Below are 14,326 nucleotides of genomic sequence, written 5' to 3'. Positions count from 1 at the left end.
TCCAATGCTTCCACATCCTTCCTGAAATATGGGGACCAGAACTGTACACACAATATTGTAAGTGTGGCTGTACTAGCGATTTGTACAGTTGCAGCATTATATTGCCGCTCTAGAACTCAATCCCTCTACGAATGAAACTTAACACACCGTATGCTGCCTTAACAGCACTATCAACCTGGGTGGCAACTTTCAGGGATCTATGTACATGGACTTCAAGATCCCTCTGCATATCCACACTACCAAGAATCTTTCCATTGACTCAGTACTCTGCCTTCCTGTTATTCTTCCCAAAGTGCATCACCTCACATTTAGCTGCATTGAACTCCATTTGCCACCTCTCAGCCCAATTCTACAGTTTATCCAAGTCCCCCTGCAACGTGTAACATTCTTCCAAACTGTCCCTTACTCCATCAACTTTAGTGTCGTCTGCAAATTTAGTAATCCATCCACGTATGCCTGCGTCTAAGTCATTTATACAAATGACAAACAGCAGTGGTCCCAAAACAGATCCTTGTGGTACACCACTAGAAACCAGACTCCAGGCTGAATATTTTCCATCAACCACCATTCACTGCTGCCTTTCAGAAAGCCAGTTTCTAATCCAAACTGCTAAATCACCCTCAGTTCCATGCTTCTGCATTTTCTCCAACAGCCAATCATCCAGATATCTTTTAAATGGTGTAAATTGTACTAGCTTTCACCACTTCCTCTAGCAGTTCATTCCATGCAGGTCTGACCCTCCGTGTGAAAGAGTTGCCCCTGAAGTCCCTTTTAAATCTTTCCCCTCTCACCCTGAACCTATATCGTCTAGTTCTGATTTTTTAAAAAGAGGGCTGCAGAGGCTAGATCATTATTATTATTGAAGGCTGGAGTAGATAAATAAGGGAATAGAAGGTGATTGGGAAAGGGGAGTTGACAATGATTGAATCAGCTAAGTTTTCGTTGAATGAATGAGAAGGGCTTATGCCCGAAACGTCGATTCTCCTGCTCCTCGGATGTTGACTGACCACACTCTCGATTCTGATCTCCAGTAGGTAAAAACAATGACTGCAGCTGCTGGAAACCAGACTCTGGGTTGGGGATGCTGGAAGAGCACAGCAGTCCAGGCAGCATCCGAGGAGCAGCGAAATTTCTCGCTCTCTTCTCCTGGGATGGCAGAGTTTATTTGACGGGCTGAATGGCCTCCTCCTAGTCCTACGTCTTGCGGTTGACTGCTCCCGTCAGCTGTGCGGAGGCGGTGCTGTGAAGCCATAGCCGTACAGGGGCGGAAAAGAAAATTGACGTGGAAAACACACACTTTTAGAGGTAATTGCAAAAGTTGCAATTGAAGAGGACACAGACTTTAAGGATTAACACGTCAGGATTGTCAACAGCACTTGCAGGCGACAGCCCTCCCTCTTCCATGGACTCTGTTGGAGTTGTTGCCCAGGAGCTTCCGGTTTGGTCCTCGGCGCTACGTCACGGAACGTTCCCTTGGCTGCAGCCCCGCACATGCGCCGACTGTTCAACCGTTGTTCGCGCGCGCCTGCGAAATTTTAAAAAAAAACCCCTGTCGAGGTCGGAGCAAAAGATGGAGGACAGAGACGGCAGTGGCGATGACTTGGGGGGTGAAAAAAATTATAAAACGTAGGTAAGTCTCGGCGGAAGGAGATGATGGAGAGTGTTTGGAACGAGGGAGAATCAGCCCGTTTGAATGGACCAATCCGCTGACCCGTTTCAGCCGACCTCCAGCCACGCGAAGGAAGGCCCCCTCGTGCGATTGGTGGCCGCTTTTGACGGACGGCGCCGTTTGCCAACCCATACCCACGTTTGTCCCAAGGCCGCACCCCGGAGGCGGTGGTTGGTGCGCCTGCGGAGGGAAAGGGGCGGGACCTACCCGAAAACCAATCGGCGAGAAGGAGTGGGTGGTGAAAGACAGATCCATTGACAACCAGCTACTTGACGCAGGCGCAGTGATGGTGAAGATGGTCGGATTGCGGCAGTTAGCGCAGGCCCAGTGATGGCGAAGGGCCGGTAGCGGCAGTTGGCGCAGGCGCAGTGATGGTGAACGCTGGCGGTTAGCGCAGGCGCGGCTGGAGTTGAGGAGGAGCGACGGGAAGATGAAGTTTTGAAGAAGTGTCTGTGTCCGTCTTCTCTGTGTGTCTTCAGAGTGAGCAGAGAGTTTACAATTAAATGTTCTGGCCTGGAAAGGCAGCACGGTGATGGACCAGACGCAGCCGCTATGCTGGGAGGCGGAGGAGCAGGAGGAGCCGAGAGACTGTGACCGCGAGCCCAGGGGCCGCCTCAGGGTGTTCGCAGGGAGCGAGAGACCCGAGACTGGTGAGGGGGAGGGGGCACAGGGAGGGGGAGGGGGCACGGGCTGGGGGAGGGTGCACAGGGAGAGGGAGGGGGAGGGGAGTGGGCACGGGCTGGGGAGGGGAGGGGGCATAGGCTGAGGCTGGGGCTGGGGGAGGGGGCACAGGCTGGGGGAGGGGGAGGGGGAGGGTGCACAGGCAGGGGGAGGGGGAGGGGACACAGGCTGGGGAGGGGGAGGTGGAGGGGGCATGGGCACAGGCTGGGGGAGGGGAAGGGGGCACAGGCTGGGGGGGCACGGGCACAGGCTGGGGGAGGGGAGGGGGCACAGGCTGGGGGAGGGGGAGGGGAGTGGGCACGGGCTGGGGAGGGGGAGGGGAGTGGGCACGGGCTGGGGAGGGGGCACAGGCTGGGGGAGGGGGAGGGGGCACAGGCTGGGGGAGGGGGAGGGGGCACGGGCTGGGGGAGGGGAGTGGGCACAGGCTGAGGGAGGGGGAGGGGGAGGGGGCACGGGCTGGGGGAGGGGGCACGGGCTGGGGAGGGGGAGGGGGAGGGGGCATGGGCACAGGCTGGGGGAGGGGAAGGGGGCACAGGCTGGGGGGCACAGGCACAGGCTGGGGGAGGGGAGGGGGCACAGGCTGGGGGAGGGGAGGGGGCACAGGCTGCGGGGGGAGGGGACACAGGCTGGGGAGGGGGAGGTGGAGGGGGCATGGGCACAGGCTGGGGGAGGGGAAGGGGGCACAGGCTGGGGGGGCATGGGCACAGGCTGGGGGAGGGGAGGGGGCACGGGCACAGTCTGGGGGAGGGGAGGGGGCACAGGCTGGGGGATGGGGAGGGGAGTGGGCACGGGCTGGGGAGGGGGCACAGGGAGGGGGGGGAGGGGAGTGGGCACGGGCTGGGGAGGGGGCACAGGCTGGGGGAGGGGGAGGGGGCACAGGCTGGGGGAGGGGAGTGGGCACGGGCTGGGGATGGGGCACAGGCTGAGGGAGGGGGAGGGGGCACAGGCTGAGGGAGGGGGAGGGGGCACAGGCTGGGGCTGGGGGAGGGGGCACAGGCTGGGGCTGGGGGAGGGGGCACAGGCTGGGGAGGGGGAGGTGGAGGGGGCATGGGCACAGGCTGGGGGAGGGGGCACAGGCTGGGGGAGGGGAAGGGGGCACAGACTGGGGGGGCACGGGCACAGGCTGGGGGAGGGGAGGGGGCACAGGCTGGGGGAGGGGAGGGGGCACAGGCTGGGGAGGGGAGGGGGCACGGGCACAGGCTGGGGGAGGGGAGGGGGCATGGGCACAGGCTGGGGGGGGAGGGGAGGGGGGCACAGGCTGGGGGGGGAGGGGGAGGGGGGGCACAGGCTGGGGGAGGGGGGGCACAGGCTGGGGGAGGGGGAGGGGAGGGGACACAGGCTGGGGGAGGGGGAGAGTCCACAGGCTGGGGAGGGTCCATTGGGAGGTGAAGGACAGGGCATTGGGAGGGAAGAGTCAGGGGGGAAGTGGGAGTGCACAGATTGGGGAGTAGGGGTGCACAGGGAGGGGGAGGTACAGGCTGTGGATGGGGTGGGTGCACAGGATGGGGAGCAGGGGGATGCACAGGGTGGGTGAGATGGTCCACAGGCTGGTGGGGGTTGTGGAGCAAGTGCACAGGAGAAGGCATGCAGTTTGGGTGAGAGGTGCAGTCTGGATGCTCGAAATGTCAACTCTCCTGCTCCTCGGATGCTGCCTGACCCGCTGTTCTTTTCCAGCGCTAGATTTTTGATTCTGATTTTCAGTATCTGCAGTCCTCCACGTTCTCCTGGGGAGGGAGGGAATGTAGCCTAGAGTGTGTGTGGGTGCGTGGGTGGGGCAGTTTATTCTGGAGTGGAAGGGGTACAGTCTGCCTAGGAGATTATTCACTCATGCCAAAGCACCAATACTGGAATATCTACACTGGAAATCTGGAATTGTAGCCTGCATGCCATTTCTTTCCTCCCCCATCTCAGTTACCTCTCTCCCAATGCAAGATCTTAATAATTTAAAATGCACCAGCTGCTGAGGTGGGATTTGAGTCTGTACCCCAAGAGCATTATCTTGATGTTTGCTGCATAAAATGAGGCTTTTTTGATTAGATTAGATTACTTACAGTGTGGAAACAGGCCCTTCGGCCCAACAAGTCCACACCGACCCGCCAAAGCGCAACCCACCCATACCCCTACATATTCCTCTTACCTAACACTACGGGCAATTTAGCATGGCCAATTCACCTGACCCGCACATCTTTGAACTGTGGGAGGAAACCGGAACACCCGGAGGAAACCGGAACACCCGGAGGAAACCCACGCAGACACGGGGAGAACCTACAAACTCCACACAGTCAGTCGCCTGAGTCGGGAATTGAACCCGGGTCTCAGGCGCTGTGAGGTATCAGTACTAACCACTGTGCCGCCCACAAACGCATTGTTCAACTCATTGTGTCCATGCTTGCCAACAAAGGTTTGTTTATGTTAGAATGCTTGGCCCATATTATAACATACTGGTTTGGTTATAACTGGAATATTATCTCTTTACCACTGCACAGATCCTCCTTGATGCCATAGTTCATTAGTTTTCCCATGTGTATTGATGCAGATCTGACTTGCCACCATCTCAATTGATTTCACCGCTGTTGCTAAATTATCTAACACTTCATCCTGGATAAGCAGCGGCAGCATGGTGGCCGAATGCCTCTCAGTGCCAGGGCCATGGATTCCAGCCTTATCGACTATCTGTGCGGAGTTTGCACGTTCTCCGTGTCTGCATGGGTTTCTTTGGGTGCTCCGGTTTCCTCCCACAATCCAAAGATGTGCAGGTGAGATTGATTGGCTGTGGGAAATTGTCCATTGTGTCCAGCGATTTGCAGCCCAGGTGGATTAGCCATGTGAAATGTGGAGTTACACGGATACAGCTGGAGGTGGGTCTGGGTGGGATGCTCTTCAGAGGGTCGATGTGCACTCAGTGGGCTGGGTGGCCTGCCTCCACACTGTAGGGATTCTGTGATTACTTCCAAAGAGGTATTGGCAAGATCGAAGCCACTGTTTTGAGCTTCCACTCCATATGCCCATTTCCTAGCTGCTGACTCCATCCCTCTCCATGGCAACCATCTCATTAAGCCAATCTGTTTACAATCATTGTGTCACATTTGACCCCAAGATGAGCTTCTGACTTTATTCGACGTTTCGAGCATAAGCCCTTCATCAGGAATAAGAGAGAGAGAGCCAAGCCGGCTGAGATAAAAGGTAGGGAGGAGGGACTAGGGGGAGGGGCGATGGAGGTGGGATAGGTGGAAGGAGGTCAAGGTGAGGGTGATAGGCCGGAGTGGGGTGGGGGCGGAGAGGTCAGGAAGAGGATTGCAGGTTAGGAGGGCGGTGCTGAGTTGAGGGAACCGACTGAGACAAGGTGGGGGGAGGGGAAATGAGGAAGCTGGAGAAATCTGAATTCATGCCTTGTGGTTGGAGGGTTCCCAGGCGGAAGATGAGGCGCTCCTCCTCCAGCCGTCGTGTAGTTGTGTTCTGCCGGTGGAGGAGTCCAAGGACCTGCATGTCCTCGGTGGAGTGGGAGGGGGAGTTAAAGTGTTGAGCCACGGGGTGATTGGGTTGGTTGGTTCGGGCGGCCCAGAGGTGTTCTCTGAAGCGTTCCGCAAGTAAGCGGCCTGTCTCACCAATATAGAGGAGGCCACATCGGGTGCAGCGGATGCAATAGATGATGTGTGTGGAGGTACAGGTGAACTTGTGGCGGATATGGAAGGATCCCTTGGGGCCTTGGAGGGAAGTGAGTGTGGAGGTGTGGGCGCAAGTTTTACATTTCCTGCGGTTGCAGGGGAAGGTGCCGGGGGTGGAGGTTGGGTTGGTGGGGGGTGTGGATCTGACAAGGGAGTCACGAAGGGAGTGGTCCTTGCGGAACGCTGATAGGGGAGGGGAGGGAAATATATCCTTGGTGGTGGGGTCCGTTTGGAGGTGGCGGAAATGGCGGCGGATAATACGTTGTATGCGCAGGTTGGTGGGGTGGTAGGTGAGAACCAGTGGGGTTCTGTCTTGGTGGCGGTTGGAGGAGCGGGGCTCAAGGGCGGAGGAGCGGGAAGTGGAGGAGATGCGGTGGAGGGCATCGTCGATCACGTCTGGGGGGAATCTGCGGTCCTTGAAGAAGGAGGCCATCTGGGTTGTGCGGTGTTGGAATTGGTCCTCCTGGGAGCAGATGCGGCGGAGACGAAGGAATTGGGAATATGGGATGGCGTTTTTACAGGGGGCAGGGTGGGAGGAGGTGTAGTCCAGGTAGCTGTGGGAGTCAGTCGGTCCGTTTGGAGGTGGCGGAAATGGCGGCGGATAATACGTTGTATCCGTTTGGAGGTGGCGGAAATGGCGGCGGATAATACGTTGTATCCGTTTGGAGGTGGCGGAAATGGCGGCGGATAATCCTTGAGCCCCGCTCCTCCAACCGCCCCTTGAGCCCCGCTCCTCCAACCGCCCCTTGAGCCCCGCTCCTCCAACCGCCACCAAGACAGAACCCCACTGGTTCTCACCTACCACCCCACCAACCTGCGCATACAACGTATTATCCGCCGCCATTTCCGCCACCTCCAAACGGACCCCACCACCAAGGATATATTTCCCTCCCCTCCCCTATCAGCGTTCCGCAAGGACCACTCCCTTCGTGACTCCCTTGTCAGATCCACACCCCCACCAACCCAACCTCCACCCCCGGCACCTTCCCCTGCAACCGCAGGAAATGTAAAACTTGCGCCCACATCTCCACACTCACTTCCCTCCAAGGCCCCAAGGGATCCTTCCATATCCGCCACAAGTTCACCTGTACCTCCACACACATCATCTATTGCATCCGCTGCACCCGATGTGGCCTCCTCTATATTGGTGAGACAGGCCGCTTACTTGCGGAACGCTTCAGAGAACACCTCTGGGCCGCCCGAACCAACCAACCCAATCACCCCGTGGCTCAACACTTTAACTCCCCCTCCCACTCCACCGAGGACATGCAGGTCCTTGGACTCCTCCACCGGCAGAACACAACTACACGACGGCTGGAGGAGGAGCGCCTCATCTTCCGCCTGGGAACCCTCCAACCACAAGGCATGAATTCAGATTTCTCCAGCTTCCTCATTTCCCCTCCCCCCACCTTGTCTCAGTCGGTTCCCTCAACTCAGCACCGCCCTCCTAACCTGCAATCCTCTTCCTGACCTCTCCGCCCCCACCCCACTCCGGCCTATCACCCTCACCTTGACCTCCTTCCACCTATCCCACCTCCATCGCCCCTCCCCCTAGTCCCTCCTCCCTACCTTTTATCTCAGCCGGCTTGGCTCTCTCTCTCTTATTCCTGATGAAGGGCTTATGCTCGAAACGTCGAATTCTCTATTCCTGAGATGCTGCCTAACCTGCTGTGCTTTGACCAGCAACACATTTGCAGCTGTGATCTCCAGCATCTGCAGACCTCATTTTTTACTCTTCTGACTTTATTCACTAAGTCTGCCTATTTCCATCTGTGTGGAGAAAGTGAGGACTACAGATGCTGGAGATCAGAGCTGAAAATGTGTTGCTGGAAAAGCGCAGCTGTGCTTTTCCAGCAACACATTTTCAGCTATTTCCATCTGTGTATCTGGAACGAAGAACCAGGCTGGTGGTGACTATGTAAGCACTGTTGATTGCTTTGGCAATCTACTTGGTTGACTACTGCACTTTAGGGATAGGAATTTACCATTCTTAAGTGGTAAGGCCTAAGTTTGACTCCAGACCCTCAGCAGCATGTTTGATTCTTAACTACCCTCTGAAAAAGCCAAGCAAGCCCATCAGTTCTCGGACAAATGGGCTTGCCAAAAAATGCTGGCCTTGTCATCAGTAATTTGCCTACCTTGGCTTGTGTCTCAGCTTCTGTCCTGCTGACCTCCCACTTACACCATTGTTATCTCTAGACTCAAATAGCTTATTGCATCCCAAATCCTACTGCCCGTGTCTCAGTTTGCCGCTAGGCACTACGCTCACTGACATACCTTGCCTTTTCCTAACACTAATCGGTTTCAATCCCCCACCCCCGATACACATGCAGTCTTCTGATTTTGGTCCCTTGTACATTCTGAATTACCATTGCTCCACCTCTTGGGGCAAGAATTCAGTTGCTGGCCCCAAGTTCTGGGTTGGGTTTTCTGTCCTTATGTGCAGTGTTGTACCTTGTTTTATAATGTTGTGGGTATCATGCGGGTATTTTAAAATAAAACAAAGAACTGCAGATACTTAAAATCTGAAACAAAACTAGTGGGTTAGGTCACTAGCCTGGAAACGTAGACTGTTCTTCTTCCTCCAGATCCAACCTGTCCTGCTGAGTTTCTCCAGCAGTTTCTGTTTTTGTTCTTGGATATTTTGTCACTTTAATGACACTATATAAATAGTTATGCATTAGGACAGAATGTAAGTATTGCTGTGCAAGGGAAGATCCTGTTCTCACCCTCTGAACAGAATTCAGGAAAACCAAATCTCAGTTTAGACAGAATATGAAGAGGGTGATGATTGGGTGGCAAGTGGACTCTCTTTGATAGATATTTTGCCATGGAGAATGCACTAAGTAACAGTTAAGTGACAATCTTTTCTTTAAATTTAAACAAGGAAAGTCAAATTTGATTGTTCAGGGCATTGCTGCGGGGATTGTACCTAAGAATGGCAGTTCCCTAAGCTTTTGTTGAAAAAAGCACCACGCCTGTACTTAGTCTCCTTGTTTGTAAAGGACAAAGCTGTGTCTGAATACGTGTAACTCCCAACTTGTGTAAATGAACCATGCTGCAGGCCTGACTCTCCAATCTTAAAATGGTTTTTTGTGTACAGTAGTTCTTAGTATATGCAGCATCAGTTATTGCTAGCTTTGAGACTTGGTATTCATGCAATTTTGTCCTGATGATTCCAAGAGGAAGGAGCTTGAACTGCACATGTCTTCAGCAATGATAGTGAGTTTTTGAAATCAAAACAAAAAAAAAATTCAAAACACTTAGCAGGTCTGACAGCATCTATGGAGACAGAATTGGAGTCGACTATTTTAATGTCTTGTTTGAGAAACAGCTTCTGCTTTAGTGTGGCACTTGCTTACCATAGCATTGGGTTGCTTAGGTCTCTGAAGTGAAATCTTAAACCCCAGCACTTTGTTTCCCCCTTCTTGTACCAAAGTGGGTAACAGTCATGACAACTTGTGCACCCCATTTAAGCCCTTAAACACATTGCATTGCATTTTTTTGGGACTCAGTAAAGACAGAAACTCCTCGTGAGACCGGATTGAGCTGGAGATGGGTTGGAAACCACAAAGCATTTCAACAGGGAATGATCTACGAATAACAAGTGAGAGGATGAAAAAATTATTTTGGTTATGAGGCACTGAAATAGTCACCAAGGAGTGAGTGCCTGACAACATTGATGTCATGCTAGCTGAAGTAGTATTTATTACTGGGCAAGCAGTATCTTTTGAACAATTGACTTATGTTTGAAATTCAGGTTTCAAGTGACTGTGAAGCTATTTCTTATCCTTTTTTGGTTGGGATTTGACTTTCATCTCTGTCATACACCAAAATGGGGAAAACTGGTCAGAGTTTGTACCTCCCATTCCTATTCACTGATTGTAGATGAAAGGTTTGGAGAACAAGGCCATGATCCACAAAATCCATGCCAACATTTTTAAACATTTGTTTAGGAGTGTGGAGGCTTCTTTACAAAGAAAGAGAGCATCTTCCATGACCTCACAACGTTACAAAACATTTTACAACCAATCAAGTATTTTGAAGCACAGTAACCTGTGTAATTTGCAAATTCCAGACAAGATCCCACTTTAGTGTTAAGTTTAGTTTTGTACCTATCGAAGGAAACAGATGGGGTCTGGGCAATGCACTGTCTCTGTGTGTTGGGCTGTATTTTGTGCTGAAGTTTCTGGTCTGATCGTATGGTGCTGATTAAGAATCCTACCCATTGAACCATAACATTTGCTGTGTATGGGACTAACTGGAAGGCTGTTGTTATTTGTGGAACCATGGGCAGTGAAATAAAAAGGGCTCTGGGAGGGTGTTGGCTCATTTTTGCACATTGTAAATTTTAAACAAACATGTTTCAGTTTGTTTCTGTGCCCATTGCAGGTTTTCTGTTGTACCAAGGTGAAAACATTATTGGTAGACACGAGAGCTGTCATGTCCACATCCCCGTCTCATCTGTGTCCAAGAGACACGCAGTGATTGAGATCGATGGCGACTCCCACCTGATTTATGATTGCAACAGCCTGAACAAGACCCGGCGCAAGAACGTTGTCCTCAAGCCTGACATCCGCTACGCCATCAACGACGGCGACCTCTTCCTTTTTGCTGACGTTGCCTGCCAGTACGTGCTGCTATCACCACCAGCAGCACCGGCTGGAGACTCTGGTTCTGAAACTGACTCGGAGTCCCTGTTTCCCCACGCAAAGCCAGGCTCGGGGGACCAGCAGCTGGATGACAATGATGCAGCCGGTGACAATTTGGAATCGGCAGAGGATTCACTCATGGTCTCGCCCACCCAACCCTACTACACCAAATCGGTGGTGATTGCCCTTCAGTCTGATACCTACGTGAAGGATTCTGAGGATGATGACACACCATGGAAGTGCAGTGGTAAGCAAACGTGACCATCCACTCTTTGTTTCCTACATTCTCTTTGTGACATATTTACAACAACTTTATTATTTACTTGTGCACTTTTTCCTCATCTGACAGCACTTATTTTTACTCCATTTCTTAAAGATTTTCGTGGGCTACGTTTTTTGCTTTTCTCCTGGTAAAGAAAGGCAGACTGCATTTACATTGTGCCTTTCACTGCCTAGGGACTCCAACGAAAGGAGTTTTCCTTAAACAGAAAGGTGCCGCTGCTAAAGTGTAGGAAACGTAACCATTAATTTAATGCATGACATAAATGACCAAATAAACACTGTTCATTGTATCCATGACTGACCTTCTGGCTGAACTGTATTTTCTCACCCTGTTCCAACATCTCTCAATTCCCTGAGAGATCAAGCATCCACCTACTCCGGCCTTGAATCCACTCCCTGAAGCAGCATTCACAACTCAAAGTTGAATGGACAGAGCTTTGATTGGCAGGGGAACTGACAGGATTTTTTGTAATGGACTCATGAAGTCTGTGTAGAGCATTCCAAAGATTCACAACTCAGTGATGGAAATATTTCTCCCAGCATCTGAGTCCGGGATGCCTGACCCTTCTCTCGACCCGCTGACCTAGAATACTAAACTCTCCAGCTGAGAGAAGTGGTTGCTTCGAATCCCTTCAAATTCTTGTGTGCTCCTCTTGTGTTCACCCTTTGTTACTGTAAATTCCAGGTAGTACAGGACTGATTTACCCAGCCACTTGCCTGTGGGCGGCTCAGTGGTTAGCAGAGCTGCCTCACAATGCCAGGGACCCAAGTTTGATTCCGTCCTCAGGTAGAGGACTGTGTGGCATTTGCACATTCTCTCCCCATGTCTGCCTGGATTTCATCTGGATGCTCCAGTTTTCTCCTGCAATCAAAGATGTGCAGATCAGGTGGATTGACCACGCTAAGTTACTCATAGTGCCCTTGGATGTATAGGTTATGTGGATTAGCCATGAGTAATGCAGGGTTACAGAGATTGGATAGGGGGCTGTATCTGGGTGGGATACTGTCCAGATGGTCACCTGTGGACTCAATGGACAGATTGGCCTATGTCTGCACTGTAGGGATTCTACGATCCTGTGCTGGCTGTTTTTTGACATGATCTGTATCTGAATGTCAGAGAGCCACAACATCTCATCAGGAGTGGCTCAGTGAGTAGAACTCTCTCTCTTGCCTCTGAGCCAGAAGATGGTGCAGCAAATTCCCACTCCTTTAACTTGTGTACACTCCAGGCTGCTACGTCTAGTGCAGTCCTAAGAGAGCATTGCATGTTTGAAAGTGCCACCTGGCACACATACAGCTGAGGTGGCATCAGTCCATGAGTAGATTTCAGAGATTCCTCTGCAACTTCTTATTTTAAAAGAAAAGGTAGCTCTCTGCTTTGTCCTGGCCCATCTTTATCCCTTGTTCAACATTGCTTAGAAACAGGTCGTTTGGTTCATTGCTCATAATATGCTTACTTGTCTTTCTTAGTAAGTACCGTGAGGGACCTTTTCTTTAGTTTTCTATTTCTTGAATGCAATCAGGAAAGCAAGTGTAGACGTTAGGGAGAGATGATGATGTTACTGAATTACTAACCAGAGGTCCAGGCTGGTGCTTGGGGCATATGGATTTGAGTCCCATCACAGCAGATGGTGAACTCTGCATTCATTTCGTAAAGTCTGGAATTAAATCTGCCTAATGACCATGAAAACACATCTGGTTATCTCAAATCTTTCAGGCAAAGAAATCTGCCGTCCTTTCCTCCTTCAACTTGTATGTGACTTCGGACCCATAACAGAGCAGTTGACTCTTTTGTTACCCTCTGACAAAGCCTGGGAAGCCACATAATGGGCAAACAGGGTTGGAGAACAAATGGTAGTCTTGCTAACGTCACAACATCCGTGTGAACTAATAAAGGAATGCAAAACCGTTACTGCCCCAAGTACCATGATACTTTGGCCCTTGGGTAGTTATGATGAGACGTGATAATGAGAGGCTGTCTTATGTTTGTATTTCCAGCACCATTCACTGCCCGAGATGGCCAGCATCAGAGTGCCTTGGCACGTCAAACTCCATCAGCGCATGTTGTTCCCGAGAGGTAGGATTCCTAAATCTGAGTCTTCCGTGTGGAAGTGGGATGGGAATTGAAATGAGGACCCTTGGAGGGGGAGGCATTTAGTAATGTGTTGAATAAGTTGAGACAGAAGGACCTTGATTTGTATAGTGCCTTCAAGACCCAAGCCATCCCAAACTATTTTATAATCTCACTGTTGTATTATAGGTAGCCAGTCTGCTGTCAGTGAGCTTCCTCAGATAGCAATGGGAGAAATGACCAGAGAACTTTGTAACGATTAGGAGAGAATATTTGACCAGGGTACAGGGAGAGCTCCCCATGTTCTTTGAACCGAGCAATGGGATCACTTGCTGGGGAAGATCAATTTACCTGAAAGACAGACAAGAAAAAGGTAGAGAAGGATGTCTTGGTATGGAGGGAGTGAGCCACAGCTAGTGCAGAGCGTATACAGCTGAAACGCCTGCTTTTTTGCTGTAAATTTTATATAATTATATAATTATTTTCTAGCCTGGTCCTTGCAGGATTGTTTTGAGTGGAAGTGTGCTACAAGGCTCTTAACCATGGGGTTATGCATTAGATGTTTCTTGAATGTGATCTTAACTGTAGGCTTTTGTTAATAATGTTTGGAATGAGTGTGATTTCTTAAAAAGTAAAAAAAAATGTTATTTTTGTACCTTTAGTCATTATGTTGTTAGTGTAGCGGAAATGATGCAATATACAGATCAATCATTGTGATGACAATGATCCCCCTGATGTTTCTGACTGCAGTACTGGGGAGGGGGTTTGGAGTGGGGGGGGGGGAAATGGGAGGGAGGGAGGGTGTTCCCAAAGTTTTGTAATGAAATATTATGGGCAGTGAGAGATAGACGGTGGACTGGAAAAAAAACATGTAAAACCTGAAGGAGGAATTCAAATATTGGTGTAATTCTGAAGAATCAAATAGCATACTCTGGTTAAATAATTGAGATATTGCAATTGGTGGATATTTAACTGAGGAAAGTACTAAATAAATGTTTGGACTTTTGACAGAGTAAGACCTTAAGACATAGGAACAAAATTAGCCCACTTGGCCCATCAAGTCTGTTCCACCATTCAATCACGGCTGAAATGTTTTTCATTGCATTCTCCTGCCGCCTTCTATATCCTTTGATCTCCTTACTAATCAAGAACCTTTCTAACTCTGTCTCAGAGATACTCAATGACTTGGCCTCTAGCGTTCTGCAGCAATGCCACAGGTTCACTACCCTGTGACTGAAGACATTCCTGCTCATCCAGACTAACTCGAACACTCACCACTGCCTACTTGCCTCCACCTCACCCACAA

General features: G+C 51.1%; 1 protein-coding gene across 4 annotated transcripts in view; it reads left to right on the top strand.

Annotated features, from left to right (window-relative positions):
* Positions 1-2,007: 2,007 nt before the first annotated feature.
* The window catches only part of mdc1 (mediator of DNA damage checkpoint 1), a 45,769-nt gene continuing 33,450 nt past the window's right edge, over positions 2,008-14,326 (top strand). For 3 of the 4 annotated variants that reach the window (XM_060850423.1, XM_060850421.1, XM_060850420.1), the window contains exons 1-4: positions 2,250-2,319; positions 4,887-5,106; positions 10,408-10,914; positions 12,948-13,026. In XM_060850423.1, coding sequence (XP_060706406.1) covers positions 4,968-5,106; positions 10,408-10,914; positions 12,948-13,026 — 725 coding nt within the window. In that variant the 5' untranslated portion in view covers positions 2,250-2,319; positions 4,887-4,967. Of the gene's footprint in view, positions 2,320-4,886; positions 5,107-10,407; positions 10,915-12,947; positions 13,027-14,326 lie in introns of all 4 variants that reach the window. The other variant, XM_060850422.1, reaches the window with a different exon arrangement.

Source organism: Hemiscyllium ocellatum, chromosome 35 (genome assembly GCF_020745735.1).
Source record: "Hemiscyllium ocellatum isolate sHemOce1 chromosome 35, sHemOce1.pat.X.cur, whole genome shotgun sequence".
Lineage (NCBI taxonomy): Eukaryota > Metazoa > Chordata > Chondrichthyes > Orectolobiformes > Hemiscylliidae > Hemiscyllium > Hemiscyllium ocellatum.
This window is presented reverse-complemented; position numbering and strand designations above follow the sequence as displayed.